We start from the raw sequence: 17,943 nt of genomic DNA, 5'->3' as shown, positions 1-17,943 counted from the left end.
TGACACCATGTCTGAAATCCCACGTGATCTGTCAAATACTAATGCATAAAAATCCTAACCTCAAAAAAATCACCCGTTACTTTCTTTTGCCATTTTTGTTAATAATATAGTTGTTTGAAGAATAGTTGTATTACATATTTTACAAAATGCCTTTTTTTATTAAAAAATGTTCGAAATTTTTATATTAGTTAAAGTTATAAAACAAGTTCCAACGAGTACAACAGTTTCTCTTCAATATTTCGAAAATCCAATAAATTGCTAATGTAAAAACGTCAAGAACTCGTCCCACCGATTCCTCCTTCATTAAATAGAGCATCTTTTTCGTAAGCCGCATATTGGAATGAATTGAGGATCTAGCACGACAAATGTGTTTACTTCATAAATATGTACACATTTGAAATTTAAATGCACTAAAATACAACCATTATTGATAAAAAGCTGAAGTTGCAAACCCACCTTGTTAAATTCTATTCGCGTTGAAAATGCTAGTACGCAAATAAGTTAAGTATTTGTTTTTTTCTTTTCTAATTATTTGTACAAATTTTGTTTTTTGACCACCTTAGTAAAACATATCGTTTCTTGGTACTGAATCTAAATCTGGCCTCACAAATGCTCTAGCACTAGAATTTTGAGATATCCTAACCTCAAAGTGCCATAAACACGGTTTTTAGCGATATTTGAGGTTATATAATGGAAACATGAAATTATTTGCTCATTTCTAATTAGGACTTCATTTTCGTTTGATGCGATTCGATTTTTCTTTCTCGAGATATACCAGTTTTAATTTGCAGTACTTCGGTATTATGTTATGAAAAAAGCATCCCTTGATTCAAAAAAATTTGGTGCTTTTAGTGTGGTAAAACGCTTATTTCCAAGTTTTTGGTGCTTTTTGAAAATCAAAGGATGGCAACACTGGTAGCGGCATATCTGTTGCAGCAGCAAACTTTGAGGTGCAGTATAAATCACAGCAGTGATGAGCTAAGGTTTGTGACTTTAGGTGGTGTACTCGTATTGAGCTGTGTCAACTTCTATAAATTTAGTTTTAAGAGTATATCACCCTGTTTCTTTTTAGCGTAAACTTTTTAACGTGGGAGTTGACCGAAGTCAAGTTTTAAACATGTTTTTTAGTCATTACTAAAAAATACCACATTTGGTGTGAACATTGGGGTAAAGTAAACGGGTGTGGTTATTTAATCTAACAGAATTATATAATATAACTCGATAAGGTTTAAGTCTTGCCATAGCTTCCATTCGCTGAACTGTGGATAATCGTTTTCCAATTAATTCTCTCGCGCGATCTTCTTCTGATAAGCTGATTTTTTTTTTTATAATTGAGGAAAAGAGCCTTATCCTTAAGCTGGTGCGAAATGATTATTTTTGATGATCAGCTTACTTTGTTAGTTTAAGTAGAAGGAATTCACTCATTGATTTTTTCAGGAAAATTAGAAGGTTTTGGTATATTTAATTTCAATTTGATTTGTGATCTCGGGGATGTCGGATTTTCAACGAATTCGTTCAACATTATTTTTTGAACAGCCACTTCCAACGCGAATAAAACTGTCAAATTAAAAGCCAGCACTATGAAATTTAAACCCCATAAAGGTAGATCTATTGTCTAACGATCTGCATTACAACCTTTTAATACATTCAAACAATTGCTGTACAGGAATCGCTGGAACGCGTACCGCTTTTGAGTGAACAATGCTTTATGTAGCTCAATGGGTAAGACTACTTGGGCTTAGGCGGCTGGGGTTGTTGGATCGAATCCCAGTTGAAGAAGTCTGATTAGGAGATGTGGTGATCTCTGAAATAGCAGTTATAACTTCTACCAAAATGGAGATTGTTGTTTTTTCCGCAAGAGATTTCCTTAAAAACGCCCTCAAGCTAAATAAAATTGTTGAATATATTTTTTTTTACGATCTCTAGGCTGACTTGGTTGCAGATACAATATTAACGCAGAAACGCTTGAAGTCTGCTTATAAGCAGCATCAAGTCCTTGAGAAAAGCCCTCGGAACTACATACACGCAACAGAAATACACGCAAACACATTTTTTTCTGTATTTTTATTGTTCTGTTATATTTTATGGTTATGAATGATGATGAACTTACGGTGACAAGTTTTTTTTTTTTTTGCATTTCGAGTAATTACCCGCTTTAATTTTTCACGAGTATGTGTAGGTTAGTATGATAAAATAGGAATATTATGATGTTAGTGCGGTCGCCTAGATGAATTTAACTGTGGCTCAGCAAAAGCTGCCAATTTTGTCCACAGTTTATTAAGGTATTGAGTACTCGGTTTGGGTTTATCTTTCCTCTTGCTTGATGATGTTTTCTATGCAATATTAATTAAGCAATTTTAGGCTGAGGCTCTGGATCGGAGATGGCTCCCTTGGTAGCCTCTTTATGATCGCTTATATTTACGTCGTCAGAAGACCCGCTTTTAAGTTTAGAAGGTAGAGCTGGTAAAGGAGCTTGAGAAAGGCCCCCCTTTGGAATATCAGAAAATTTGTTACTGTTATCCTCCGGAAGCTCTGGAAAGCACATACATAAATAAATTAATAAATTAATACAAAGAGTGATTGAATTCATTAGCCTTACTTTCTTTTTTTGCCTCACTTTCATCCGATAGATTTTTTTCTTCTTTTAATGCATTGGCTCCCAATAATTTGCCATAGTCTGAGCTTTTTTCAATTTCTTCCTTCGCTTGCGCAGGGCTTACTTTTTTCAAATTCTTGGTTATATCCTTTAATGAAAGCTGTTCAGATTTTTCTCCCGCTAATGCAGCAGTGGTCAGCGGTTCCTGAGCATCACCTTGAATGCTGCGTGCTCGTATTGCCGAGATCGGGCCAACGAATATGGGCGAGTGAACAAAATCGACAACATGTGATACGGCCGGTGTAAGTGCATAGATGCGTGCGTTGCTGGTTAGCAAGGCTTCTGTGTTGGCTGGAACTTCATAAGAAATTTTCGGCTTATCCTCCTTGCCGGTGGAGCTGATCGCTGAACTAGCGGAAGATGCAGGTGCGGCAGGTGGGAATAGAGCAGGAAATAAGCCTTGGCCAGCTGCCGCAGCGGCACTGGAGGCGGCGGAAGCTGCTTCGCTTAGTTGAGGGCCTAGCTGTGATGAACCGGTTTGGACAGCTTGCTGAATTTGCTGAGAGATCTGATCCCACTGTTTGGATGCCTGTTTTTGCGGTTGTTCGCTAGCACTGGCGCGACCTACGCTAGCACTTTCAACTGGAATGATAGACGCACCAGCACTGGCAGGAACGTATACAATAGTCTCTTCATGTGGAGCGGCGATGCGAGCTAATGGTGAGAGGTGATGGATGAAACTGGCGGCATCATATTTAATAGCTGGTTCAAGATGCACTTGGGCCTGCGGTGTAACGATCACTATGTGCGAAGCAAAGTCGCTCTGGCCCTGGCCCCCAAGCAGCGGCGCGCCCAAAACTACAGGGACAAGCAAAGTGCAAAGCAGCAAATATTTTAGCATCTGTGAAAAAAAATAAAAATAAAAATAAAAAATTTAAAAAAAGTAAATTTTTTTTTTAAGAATTAGCAAAAACTGTAATTGTAAAAATCGACTGAGTTCCGAGCTGAATGTGAAGACCCCTTTTGACTTATGTCCTCTAAGAAAAAAGTAACATGATGTCTTTAACAGTAAAGTTTTTAGCAGAAAAAGTATTCCTAAAGAAATGTTCTCTCTCTTTGAAATCAAATTTCGCAAGATAGATAAAATAAAAACGCATCGTTTCCAAAAGCAATAAGGTACGTACTTATTTTATTTGCTCTCGTTTATATTCAATAAAAACAAAGACGCACGGCAAAGGTGATAATATCAAAATAATATGTACTAAATCGAATAACTGATATCGAATCTTTCGAACTCGTTTTAGTTCTTTACGCCGATAGGCTTTGCGGCGGCGGCGCCGTAGACTTTAAGAATAATCGGCGCGTTCGGCAACGCCAGCGGAACAGCCCATAAGCAGGATTCGTATTTGCACATTTTAGATTACCAAAGGAACTGTCCATACAGTGAAATGACCAAAGTCTGACGATTATTTGTATGGTGGACTCAGTGGCGGATACACGGGGGGTTTTGGGGGTTAAACCCCTCCCCCTAAAGTCAAAGAATAATATTTCCCTAATATGGGTCTAGAAAAAAGGCTCTTTAGAAGAAAGTATGCGTAATAGAGTTTCAAAACATGAATCTTTAAAATCATATATTAAATTTTTCGCTTTATTTATAAAACATTTTGATAATTTTAAACAAATTAAATTTTTCTTTTTACTTATAAATCAATGAAATGAAGAATTTTCAAATTTTTCGTGGTTTTTTGAAAAATTCTTCTAGAACTTCGTCAACTGAAAAATTTATATCTTTGTGAATATTCGTAGATGCTAGACCGTTGAGCCTTTCTTGACATGTTGTATTTCTCAAGTAGGTTTTAATTCTTTTCAGGCATGAAAAGCTTCGTTCAGGTGTGGCTATTGAAACGGGCAAAAGTGCCAATATACGTAAGATCTTAAAAACATTCCCAAAAGACATTGTATTAGCTACTTAAAATGCTTCGAGAGCACTTCGAAAATGTTCATGTGAAACTCGTTTTTTCCACATTTTCACCTCCAGAAGAAAGTTTTGTTTCGAGCAGTCGATTACTTTTTCATAGAAAGCAAAAAATTCTACAGTTTTTTTTTTTTAGTTAAAATCATACTTTGGAAACAAAACACTAAAATTATTTAAAACTGATTTATGGTTTAGGAACCGGCTTTTCAAATGAGCAATATATGTATCAAGGAAGGGAAAATGTAAGAAGCAATGCGATAGTATGCCTCGGCGTCTCCGGTTTTCAGTTTCCGGTATTGTCACTTGCGAAGCGAATGAATTTGGCGAAGCGAATTAAAAGGCAGAGAAGGTATTAAAAGTGTGCGCGATGCGAAGAACTTGCACAAGCTGGTAAAAGCGAACACTCTTAATGCTTATTTAAGTTGAGTCCGCCTATCCATTCGCTTCGCCAAACCGTTCGCTTCGCCAAATTCATTCGCTTCGCAAGTGACAATACCGCCCTAAAGCAATTCTTTTGGCGACTGCTGTATCGCGGTACTTTGATTTCTGTACCTAGGTTGGTGCATACCTACTTCTTCTACGTGTTCGAAAAGCAACTACAAGTTTTTTTCTGCATCTTGTCGCATTTCTTCAAATTCCTTTAAAGCGTCGTCGGATAAGCTCATTGCTTCTGCAAGATCTTCACCAGCCGGCTAGCAAAGCAACAACAATTTATAAAAAAGCAAATGCTTGGGTGTTGTCGCTGTGCTAACAGTTTTTCAAACCCTGATAATTTCTATAGATATTCGCACGATACAAACAATTTTTACGGTATTTTCTCCGTGACAAATAAAACAGTTTTTGACAATTGGAAGAAATACAACTTCGAAAGTCTTTTTAAAACGATTTTTCATTTTCACTACGTTAGAGCCGTTGCCCGAAACTTATGGATACATATACATATACACACAAATTGCTCGTTTAAGGTAATTAGAATAAGGTGCAAAATTTCCCGCAAAACCCCCCCATCAGAAAATTCTTGATCCGCCACTGGGTCGACTATTCCTTTTGAAACTTGACTTGCTGCTTTATTATCGTTAACTTAAAAAAAACCTAACTTTGAATACAAAGTTAGATTAAAATATAAAAAAACTTATATTTAGTCAATTAAAATTATATGAAGAAAACCAAATTTGGATTATCTCTAGCGCGAGCCTGGGATGGAATTTTTATGATGCCGAATTCTCGCAAATCAGGGGAATGACTAATTTGTTTCTTTTATATGGCAATAAGCCCATGCATACTATATTGATAAATACATATATGTATGTAAGTATGTGTAATAGCAAAAAAACCAGCAATACTACAAGTACATACATATATGCGTTTTCATTTCACAGTTTGTTGTGCGTCGTTTTGGCATTGAAAAGTGGAAAAGAGTAGCAATCGAAGCTACTGATTCTAGTCAAGGCTGAAACCAGCAATGCTGTAATTCGTAGATTGTCAAAGTAGAATTTATTTTTAGATATGTTTGAGTTCCCATACATGCTGAAGTGAGCTACGCAAACAGGATTAACCCTGAAAGACCTGTTGCGTGCAACATTAACCGGTTGTGATTAGTGAAGTTTAGTTTATATACAAACATAAAAAATTCCCTTGAGGACGAAACCCAAAGGAAGACGAATAAAAACGTACTCGAAGTACAAATAGCTAAATATATGCAATTATATACATATGTATGTATATGTACATATTTATGCAGTACGCTGTATATATATATATATGTATGTGCATATCGTCGTTTAGAGTACAAAACCGCGTATCAAGATAATGCAAAACCGTGTATGTGAGGTTACATAAGTAATTTTCTAGAGAGTAAAAGCATTCATATTTCAAAATGGTTCTCTTTTTTCGTAATCGCATTTCTGGCTAGTATATTTCAGGACGAATGAGCTTGCGCCAAGAGCTTGTGTGAGCAAATCCAATTTTTGGCAAAAAAAAAATGTCAGTTACGCGGTTTTGTACTTTATCCATTTCCATTTTTATAGTCATTTTAAACTTCTATGTACAAAAAGTTCGAAAATGACCAGACTTGTGCCAAGTACAATACGATTTATTCATTCCCGGTTTTATTTGACTTCGTCAGTTTAATACAATAAAGTACACAAAATATTATAACTTTTATTTGGGTTTATGGTAAACCATTAAAGCGATTACATATTCAATTATACCACACCTATTAAATAATGATTAATAATCATAACGGTTATTAATTAAAACATGTTTTTTTTTGGATAACCGTTTAATGATTAAGAGCCAATATGAGCACCTTTTTAATGATTAATAATTAAGCAAAATTTGTTAATTAATTCATTAATTTTAATTACATGATTATTTTGTTCTTTTTGATCATTTTCAATTATTTTTTACTTTTTTTAATTACTTAATATGTATAACTATTTGATTAATTTCAATTGTCAATCAACAAGCCAAACTATAGGCAAAAATTAGGAATATTCAATAAGTGCATAAATTATTTATTTATTTTATTCTTATCCAAATCTAAAATTTTAAGCGTCAATTGCTACTTGTATACAATTTTAAAAAGAAAGGCCTGAAATGTGCAAAGTTAATGGATTTAATTTAATTTAATGCTAATTTTTATTTTTATTTAAGTTCACTCGAAAATGAACTAAGGTATTTATTTTATTTTTGACCAAAATTTTTTTCTTTTGCATATTCAATATTATTAAAAAAGATGAAAAATATTGAGTTTATTGTACCTGCAACCTTTTACTTTTAACAACATTTAACGGTAAATGCCTTTAAACTTATGTTCGAGAGTTTGAAATATTTATGTATGTATTTTTTCTTTTAATTAATACTCATCTAAGGCTGCTAAATAAAAATGTGTAATATATTAAAGTATACATAATCAAAAGTTTTTTTTTTTTTGTATATTCATGAGTTCAATTAATTTTTTGACTCGCAAAGTAGTGGTTTCGGTCCATAATTGGACCAGTATTTTTCTGTCTATTTTTAACTACACCTTTTCAACCCAGTAATGAGAAAACGTAAGTTTACAATGAGAAAACGTAAATTGTATTGAGAATACGTAACTTTGTATTGATATTACGTAAATTATAATGAGAAAACGTAAATTAATAATGAGAAAACGTAAATAGTAATGAGAAAAAGTAAATTGATAATGGGAAATTGTAAATTTATAATGAGATAACGTAAATTTGTAATGAGAAAAGGTAAATTTATAATGAGAAAACGTAAATTTATAATGGGAATACGTAAATAAGTAATGAGAACTGGGTTTCTTCCATTATTTGTCCTTCAGCCATTATTCACCCACTCCAATGTTTTGCAACGCAAGTGCATCTGCGTGAAATGTTGTTGTGTGCTGCACAGCTCTTGCGCAATCCCCCCCTGATAGTTTCAGCTTTGCGTCGTCTACTGTTTTTTCTAAATATTGGAGCCGCTGTTCACACAATCCTGCGCCATTTACAATGGGTATGCGAAGAGTCGTCTTCACCTCGGTTTTAAACTTAGACCAAATAATCTCAATAGGATTGAGCATAGGCGAATACGGACCCAAACGTAAGACGGCCGACATACCATCAGAATGCTGGGCTACCGCAGCCTCGATTCTTGAGTGGCAAGGAGCGTTATCGCACACAATTACCAAATCTTGCAAATTGTTTCCCAACTGTTGCCACTTTTGTACGAGCTGCAGAATCCAATCACTGCAGCTGTTGGCTGTGAAGGAACCTCTCCTTCGGTCCATTAGCAAAATACTTGATGCTGTAATGGCTCCTATAACGTGGACATTTGGACCACGCGCTGCTGGCAATGCTTGTATTGCCCGCCGCCCTACTTTAGATCTTCCACGCGAAAGTCGGCAAAACAAATTGAAATTAGTTTCGTCAATCCAAACAATTTGCTTTCCTTGCTGTATAAAGGCATTTAGCTTCCGGACATATACTGCTCTTTTCTCTCTATTTTCCTCGCTGTTCATCGTTGTAGGCTGTGTGTGAACTTTTTTCACACTATAGCACATACCTTCAAGATGGTTCCCAACAGTTGTTGTGCTAACTTCGACACCAAAAACCCTGAACAGTTTTTGTTTTAGCTGAAGTAGGGTTAGTCCGCAATCCTCTTCCAGCCATTCAACAATTTTTATTAAATGATCATTCAACATTTTTTTGGGCCTTTCATTCGTTTTTTGTTTCATTGTGCAGCTTCCACTGCAAATCCATCGGTGTGCAGTTTTGTAGTTAACGCCAAGGTTAAGAGCAAGCTTGACCCAATCTTCTCCTCGTGTAGCAGCATTCACCACCCTTTCCCTGTCTTGCTCGGTATTTTTTTTATAAATTTTCCTCTCACAAATCTGTGTTCCTGGAAAAATCAAGATAATTACGTCATTATGCAGAAATGAGAAGCTACTTCGGAATACTTATGAATATCAAAACTCACCAACAATATTATTTCTGCATATCGGGCACGTCTCATTCCGCGATACAATTGGTGCAATACACTTTGAATGGAATAAATGTTTGCAGTTTAATATACGCGAAACACTGCTATACTTCATATTTGTAAGACAAATCGCACAATCGTCTTGAAACTGCATTTTTACGTACAAATGTCTATATGTATGTAGTTACGTTTCATTGGGCGCAATGAAAAAACTACGAGTGAGACGCCTACTTTCACAATTAGATGAAATTCAAATAATTAAAGTTCAAAACCTCAAAGCAGTAAACCCGATGTCATTATAAATTAACGTTTTCTCATTATAAATTTACGTTTTCTCATTATAAATTTACCTTTTCTCATTACAAATTTACGTTATCTCATTATAAATTTACAATTTCCCATTATCAATTTACTTTTTCTCAATACAATTTACGTTTTCTCATTATTAATTTACGTATTCTCAATATAATTTACATTTTCTCAATACTAAGTTACGTTTTCTCAATACAATTTACGTTTTCTCATTATAAATTTACGTATTCTCATTATAATTTACGTTTTCTCATTACTGGGTTGAAAAGGTGTAGTATGAGACTTGTATATTTCTCACAATTGCTATATTATCGCACAATTGCTATTCCATAGCACATCCCAATGTTAAAAATACCAGTTTATTGCATGGAAAAAAGATAGTTGGCTGACTAGTTGGGCATGCGGTTCATACTGATTGTGAGGTGGTCTACAGCTGGTACATTTAACTAACTACAGGGTAGCTGTATCAACGCCAAAGTGGAAAAAAGAACTAGCTAATGCTGAAAAATCAATAACAACCGAATAAGTTTATCAGCCTTTGTTCCAGAAATTGGTTGGTCAAATTTAGGGAGTAAGAAATTTAATTCTTCTGCGGTAAGTGCGTGAAAATGTTTTGTTGTCATGAGGCCACCAATTATGGTTTATAATAATTAACCAAACGTTTATTTAATAATATATGTATATATATGTATATTTTAATATTGTCTGTATTCTAGAAAGTTTCAATATGAATGATTAACAGAAATTGAAAAAATATAAAAATCAGAATCTTAAACACGAGCTAACTGAGTTCTTGAAATTAAACATAATAAAGTGTAAAAGGACCAAGTGGTAATACCCCAACATACATTCATGGCAGACAAGGCTGGCCTTGAGAAATTAGCCGCTCCGGGCGAATCATAATACATTTGCACCCTTTTATATTTGATAACAGAAAAGTATTTATTTTGATTTCTGTGTCATATTTTTATTTGGAAACAACACAAATATGTATTTGCAATTATTAATAAAATACAAGGAAAAACCACTAAAGGTCTATCCACACATCAGTGGCGTATCAGTGTCAGTGAAAAATAAAATAATGTTGCCAAAGTCTCAAATAGATGTTTACATAGACACGTCCGGCAAAGTGCCGTGTTTTCTAAGTAACTCGAAAACGCTATTTTGTGTATTTATTTGACGAGCTAACGGTAGTTTATTGCAAGCTTCGATTGTTTTGGAGTAAAAAAAAAATCGAGTTGGTGCGACGTTATCCAGAATTATATAATTTGTCTCACAACAAATATAGGAATACCGGGTGTAAAAATCATGTTTGGAATAGTATATACTATATGGAATAACCCGATTTCTCGCCTTGTGAGCCCATTTTTCACTTTACTGAGAGCAACGGACGGACTACTACGGATATGTGTGAATTGGTATCAGTGATACCGAGCGATACCGATTAGCACTGTTACGGCACTGATGTGTGTGCATAGACCTTACAACCGATTTTTCCTTGCTTTTTTGTGTAGATTTTCCGCAGTTAGATTTTCGATGGACAGCCAGACAAAACCACTTAATCTTGTTTGGGACGTTGCGTTTTAATCAAATGTTAGTTTAGAAAAACTACGCTAACCATTTGCAACATTCATTGGTATAGTCAGTGGCGGATTTAAATATTTGCCGCCCCTAGGCAATTCATAACTTGCCGCCCTTTTTTCACGAAAAAAAAAAATATATATATATATCAAATATGATTGTTATTGTCAGTGCTTTATTACAATATAGTTCGTTAATAATGAAATACATAACGGAATTAACAAATTCGACATCAGCATGGATAAGGTATTCAACAAAAACCCTCTTTCAAACACTTCTTTTTCACAGTTCTTTACGTCTTGATTTTTCAGCTGCGAATTCGCGGATAATATCTTCACAATCGATAGATAGAAACAAATCTGACTCTATAGTCAGCAACGCAAGAGCATTCAGTTTGTTTTCGCTCAATGAAGATCTGAGATAGTTTTTCACGCGAAGCTGACCTTCAGATTATTCACGTTATGATACACTTATGAAAAACTGGTGGGCTTGGAATCAAGAATTTTCTCGAAAATGCACGCTCGTTTTTCGGCAGTGTTGTCAAGTGTGGTAACCTTTTAGATGATTCTCGTTCTCGGGGCAGCGTGTCGGCTGTTTCTTTGCGTCACGCGCAGGCGCGCCGTCAGGTTTCTAAGCCGCGTGAATGAAAGTTAAATGGAAATTTCAACGACTGCTATACTAAGGAAAAATTCGCAGCGTAATTCTAATTTTGAATTGTATTGAATGAGATGAATCATTAATAATATTTTACAGACACAAACACAATTTCAAGTGCAGCTGAATCCAAATAAATTTTTTTCTTTTAATTTAGCTGTCTTAAATTTTGCCGCCCCTTAATTCTGCCGCCCTAGGCTGCAGCCTATGTTGCCTGTACGATAAATCCGCCACTGGGTATAGTTAACAGAATACGAAGCGATACCCAAGTGATGGCATATGACTCTTGCAGATTGTGCTAATTTGATTAGCGTTTATGTAAAACAAAAAAAAAAATTAAATTTTTCATCTGATAAAATCTTTCATCTTTATACATAGATATAGGCATGTATTTAGTTAAACACAACATTAAGAAACTCCTCTTTATTACTTTTGTTTTGCTCTGTTATTGGCATTTACACTATCTTGATTTCGGGCTCATTCTTAATTTCACATCGAAATCAATTAATTTAAACCAATTAAAATTAAATTATCATAATTTACGGCTCATCAAATGATTCCGCCCCTTAAATCTATCAATAAATTAAGTAGAAATGAGGAAACGTATCATAAATCAAGAACCAAACGAGGAAAAAAAAGTCAAAAGGTCATTTATTTTGGCAACCCCATTCACCATTCCAAGAAATGTGCAAATATTTAAGCTTTTTCAAGCATTGCTTAGACTTGCCTTTAGAAATTATGAGCAAATCTGAACGCACTTGATTTGTCGTCAGCAAAAAAAAAAAAATATTAAAAATCAACGCGATTTTGTAGCCGCTTAAAACTTGCACTGCTAAAATTTAATGGGCTACAAAACTGCATACTCAAAAAAAATAAATAAAAAATAAAATAAAAATCACATTAAAAAGCTTAAGATTTTTAGACAAAATCTTTCAAAGATGAACAAAAAAACACAAAAACTTTAACTTTAAAAACCTTGCAAATATTAACAAAAAAAAAATCATCATGTACTCATTTCTGCTCCCCACTGTATATGTATGTTATAAAAACTTACTTTTTTTGAGCTTTGCTTTGTTGTTCCTTTACAGTATTATATGTACGTATGTACTTATGTATATCGGTCACGCTTATTTTAGTTTCAACACTTTAAATTTTTCAATCACCAAAACTTTACTAAACAAACTAAATATAAAAGCTCAATTAATAAAACATTACACTTGCAGTGAGAGAAAGTTGGTAAATTTTACTAGTTATCTTCTGCAGCCAAGAAGAAACTGACGGTTCATACAGACTCAATTAGTCTTTTATAACATTCTCCAGAAGCAACTTACCACACAGCGCTAACCTCTAGCAACAATGTACATACATACATACATACATATGTACACAGCTTCCTTTTCCTCAGCAACATTATATCACATAATCATGTATGTACATATATAATACATATGTACTTATACATACATACATATGTAAGTTTTGAAATGGAGAAACAACAACAGTAAAATAGTTCTAGTATTAAGAGAAGTTGTAGTATTTAGTATAAGGAGCAGAAAACAGCTTCTACTTGCTATGTACATCTCCGTCTATGGCTTCCCTTAGTGGAGAAGTTAATAAAACCGACTGGAGCATTTGTATTGGGCCAGTACATACATAGCTAGAACGACTGTTGCCGTGTGGTATAGAAGAGCACTGTGACCAACAACCAACCGGTTAATCAAAGATTATTAAACTGATATATGTACGAACGAACGTTCACACAAGTACTGCAGACCGATATGTTCGTAGGACGATACAGAGGATACTTGCCACACTCCTGCAGTGTCAACATACAAGCATACATACATACAAGCATACATACATACATATGCCTACTACAAATGTACTATTTAAAGCCAGTTTATAGTTTGGATTGCTAAACTGAGATTTTTTAAATATAAACTAAAAGCAAAAGAAGAAAATAAACTAATTCAATACGATGCCTAGGAAAGAAATGTAGAAAAAATACAGAAAAATTCTCTTATTAACTGGTAATATGGGTATGTAGATATTAGAGATTGGGCGCCTGAGTGATCTTGGTTCACGCTAACAAGGGAAAGTGGTTTGTAATAATAGTGCTTTTTAATAAAATATTAAGTTAAAATATACTTAAATTGCTTAACATAGCAGAAAAAAGTGAACACAGTGGCACAGAGAAGAAACTTAAGTTTTCCTTGAGTTGTGGGAATAATAGCACAAAAAAAATTTGACAACTAAAATTCTGAGATTTAGCTGTGTAAACGGGGTAATAAACAAACGAGCTTTGATTAAGATTATATTTATATGGTAACATACTTTTATGTTATAAGTAGACTGCGGATTTGCAAGCAAAGAACGAAGCCTAAAAATATGTACCACTTAACTATAAGCGAAATGTATAAATTTGTTTGTATACATTTTGTTCACGATTGAGAGAAATAGTGGTTGCGCCAATCACGGTACCGCCAGTGTTGCCAGGTTTTACGCGAGCCTATTCCCTTTTCGGCCATGCAATTCTATATATTTTTCTCGTTTTTCGTTTTCACCTTTCGATTTCCCTAAATGAGGTGTCAAATTAAAAGTCTGGGACTGCAAATATGTAATAAGGTGTTGGGTTTTTTGAAAAAAGTTGCCACCTTTTAACAAATTATATTCAAATTATCTAAAAGAAAGTCAAATGTTACAAGCTAGGTATGAATGGAAATGGTTTTTGAAGATCTTTCTTCCTTAACCTAACTTCCGGAGGGTTGCCACCTGTTAAATTAAGGAAATTAATTAGAAAAAAAATGTGTCAGTATATGAGTGCCAAACGAAAGGGGGCTCAGAAGGTAGCAGTTTGAAATTATTTTGAAGTGGGTGTCAAATTTAGTTAACTTATCCAAAAGTTATATGAAATGTCAAAATATCCATGTCAAACGGAAGAGTGTTGAGAAGGCTTTGCCACCTGTCTAAAAATGTATTTCAAATTATTAAATAAGTTAAATGCATTATTAAAACGGTATAGTATGGGTATCACTCGAATGGGTTTGAAAATTTTTTATTTCTGAACTATATTTAGCGGGGTCGCCACATGTTTAAAATATAAGATTCAATTTAATTCTCAGCTAATTAAAGTATGTATCGCAATGTTAAAGGAAGAAAATTTAAGAATATCTTAGCGCGAAATTGCTTTTGAAGAGGGGTGCCACCTGTTCAAAAACTCGAATTTACTTAACTTGTACGCAAGTTATTTGAAATACATATGAAGCGAAGGGTGTTAAAAAGTTAAAAAAGTGTGAACATTTAGAATATTTGAAGAGGGTTTTCACGCATTTATAAAGTGACATTCAAATTATTTAAGAAGTTGGATGAATTATTAAAAGATGGGTATCATAGAAATAATTTTGAAAAGGCTTTATGGAGGATTGCCACCTGTTTGAAAACGCCAACTCAACTTAAATTAGGGCAATTACCCAATTCAAATATGTATTAAAATATGGGTGTATATATTGACGTCAAACGAAAGGGTGTTAAGAAGTCTTTAGTTTGAACAGTGGAAATATTTTTTGAGTGTTTGAAGAGGGTTTTCACCTGTTCAAAAAAAGGCTTTGTTTCTGAAATATATTTAGGAGGGTTGCCATGCATTCAAATTATTTAACAAGTTAAATAAGTTAAAGGATGGATATCAATCGAAATGGGGTTGAAAAGACTTTCATTTCATGTAGGTTTTGCAATTCACTTCCGAGTGAATTTAAACCAAATTCGCTACGAGCTCAAATTGAACTTTGTAGACGTTTACTCGAAAATAAATTGTAAAAAATAAAAACGTTGCCCTGTAGATGTGCGATAAGGTTTTTTGAAATTTTTGAAATTAGAAACTTTTTATCGGTACAGGGTGATTTAAAATTTGATAATAGTAAAAACCTACTATGCGACTCGAATCGCTTATTGGTTAGATTCCAGAAGATCACAGGTTGTTAAAATGTTAACACAAATTTTTGTTTTATATTACAAACCAAGCTATGAAAAATCATCTGGGAAGTGTAGAATGGAAACGTATGTGAACGAAAAAGCCGCCAAACACATATCTGTGTAAAGTAAACAAGCCCCCGCTAAGCCCCGCAGTTCTAAATTCGCCACTTTAGACATAGAGTTCTAATGAAAAAAGTGATATAAAATAGTTTTTAAAAGAACCACATTGCGCTGATTTTGAACTGGCCGGAATCTAGTTACTATCGGACTGTTTCGTTTTTAGCGATAAAGATCTAGTATGGAACTAGTTCGCGGTTTCCCTGCAGGGTTGCATTGTGTATATTTGAGAAAGAATATATTTTCGCAGCTATATGCAGGCAAGTGTACATATGAGCAAAATCGTGGCACACTTATCGTAGATAATGCATTATCTTCCGTTTTGCGTAAAGACCCAGATTCCATCGCAAAACTGTATTTAAATGAGAACTTAAAAAAGATACACTAAAAAAAGTAAAAATAACTACTCGTGCTCATATGTATACCCGTAGTTGTGTATGTAACGTATTCGCCCCGTAGCCACCACACGCAGTAAGCTTCCACGTTTACTCACGCCTTAACTCAAAAGCAGGGACAGTAATCATTATGAGTTAAGGCATCTAATACCGGGATTCGGGATCCCCCTGTGTTATAATATATATAACATACATATGGAGCATTCGTTTTCATACCGGAGACCAAATTTGGTTTCACAATTTCGATTGGCTTCATATTTTTCCTTTTTTCTTGGGATATACATATGTACATATGATCTGTAAAATTTTGGATTTTTTCGTGATTCTGACTAAATAATCATGTACTTCTTCAAATTGTTATATCTCGGGTTCTGTTCATCGTAGAGACTTCATTGTTGACTCTCACAAAATAAACCACCTCGTCATAAAAAAAAAATATATTTTAAAAATTTTTGGAACATATTTTTTATAGAGAATTAAACAAGGATTAGGATGGTGTAATTTTAAATCCCAAATTTACTGGTCTTTACTATGCAAATCAACTTAAAAAAGTTCAACTGTTAAAATGACTTCGACTGCAATATGAATGAATTACAATTTTTTAGTTTTTAGTTTATTCAGTTTGTTATTAGCTTTTTAAACTGATTTAAAATAAAGATATTTATATTTCTTTTCTTAAAAACACAAATTAATTTTTATTTCTAGTATTCGCACTAAAGAAAGGCTGCAAAACTAGTTTGTTAGCATATTTTAATTAATGGCAATTATATCCCCAAATATCCCGGGATCCCGGGATTAACAATTTAAAATCCCGAAATCCCGCGATTCACAAAATGGTCCGGGATTGGATGCCTTATTATGAGTAAAATAATTTAAATCAGAAATTAATCATAATTATGCGATTTTTATTTTTTTCGCTTAAAATTAATCATTATTATTGAGTTTTCTTTTTTCGCTCAACGGAAATAATTATTATTTAATTTATACTAATTTCGATCACAAATAATGATTCCTTTATGGTTTTTACTTTTTCGCTCAGAGATAATAGTTGTTATTGAGTTTAATTTTTCCACTTAAAAATAATGATTATTTATAAAATTTAATAGCCCATACCGACGCAACCTACTGAAATTTTGACGTGAAAATGTTGGGACTTATTCCTGTTGTAAAAGTGTCGCTACTTCTGAAAAGGATATGTCGGAAATCGCTTTTGAGTTTTCTGAATAATCATTATTCTTAATTGAAAAAAATAAAACTCAATAATAATTATTATCTTTGAGCAAAAAAATGAAATAAGAGAGAATCATTATTTTTGATCGAAAAAATAAAAGCTAAATAACAAAAATTTATTGGTTTTTTTTTGGTTAAAATTAAAAAAATCATAATTATTTTCCCTTTCTGCTTAGAAGTCACAAAATTTAAAAGTAATTAAATATTGGCGTGGAAGATTTTCACATATTATTCCTTATGAACATATATATTACTTTCTTCAGTGCATGGAAATCGATTCCGAATTTACAATTTTGTTTTTAGAATAAAAAGACATTATATCTTTTAATACAATTTTATTTTAGACAAAACAAAGAGAAAAAAGCTTGAAATATGATCGCTAAAGTGTAAACACATAATAGATATATACGGTGGCGTGAATGTAAATAGGGAAACGTCTTTTTGGCAAGTTTTGGATCTTTTTCTTCGTTTGAAAAATGTTTATTATTCTTTTACGAAAATATGGCTTACTATCTAAAAAAACCTTGTAATTCAAAATTTCAAACTTTGTAGAACATTTACGAAAATTCGATGAATTTTTACATATGTTGATAAAAATTTTAAACTTTTTGATCAGATTGACTTTTAAAAAATATTCAGCAGGACAA

At 33.6% G+C, this 17,943-nt stretch overlaps 2 protein-coding genes across 2 annotated transcripts; both read right to left on the bottom strand.

The window, feature by feature from the left end:
* Window positions 1-2,049: 2,049 nt before the first annotated feature.
* Window positions 2,050-12,879, bottom strand: LOC118748188. The gene is made up of 3 exons (XM_036482562.1): window positions 12,640-12,879; window positions 2,600-3,497; window positions 2,050-2,532 (listed from the first exon to the last, which is right to left on the bottom strand). Exons 2-3 carry the CDS (start codon window positions 3,495-3,497, stop codon window positions 2,348-2,350), a joined length of 1,083 nt encoding a protein of 360 aa, XP_036338455.1. The 5' UTR covers window positions 12,640-12,879; the 3' UTR covers window positions 2,050-2,347.
* On the bottom strand, window positions 7,693-9,234 carry LOC118748187. The gene is made up of 2 exons (XM_036482561.1): window positions 9,036-9,234; window positions 7,693-8,957 (listed from the first exon to the last, which is right to left on the bottom strand). Exons 1-2 carry the CDS (start codon window positions 9,190-9,192, stop codon window positions 7,903-7,905), a joined length of 1,212 nt encoding a protein of 403 aa, XP_036338454.1. The 5' UTR covers window positions 9,193-9,234; the 3' UTR covers window positions 7,693-7,902.
* Window positions 12,880-17,943: the final 5,064 nt, after the last annotated feature.

Source organism: Rhagoletis pomonella, unplaced genomic scaffold, assembly GCF_013731165.1.
Source record: "Rhagoletis pomonella isolate Grant_MI unplaced genomic scaffold, Rhpom_1.0 Rhpom_scaffold_00012, whole genome shotgun sequence".
In the NCBI taxonomy this organism is placed as follows: Eukaryota; Metazoa; Arthropoda; class Insecta; order Diptera; family Tephritidae; genus Rhagoletis; species Rhagoletis pomonella.
Note: the sequence above shows the minus strand (reverse complement) of the source record. Positions and strands in the feature narration are given on the sequence as shown.

Bases quoted from the DNA above. Each gene is read 5' to 3' on its own strand.
- LOC118748187 (XM_036482561.1), bottom strand. From the start codon at position 9,192: ATGCAGTTTCAAGACGATTGTGCGATTTGTCTTACAAATATGAAGTAT. The intron at 8,958-9,035 runs GTGAGTTTTGAT...TGATTTTTCCAG, and splicing joins ATGCAGAAATAATATTGTTG to GAACACAGATTTGTGAGAGG.
- LOC118748188 (XM_036482562.1), bottom strand. From the start codon at position 3,497: ATGCTAAAATATTTGCTGCTTTGCACTTTGCTTGTCCCTGTAGTTTTG. The intron at 2,533-2,599 runs GTAAGGCTAATG...TGTGCTTTCCAG, and splicing joins AAGTGAGGCAAAAAAAGAAA to AGCTTCCGGAGGATAACAGT.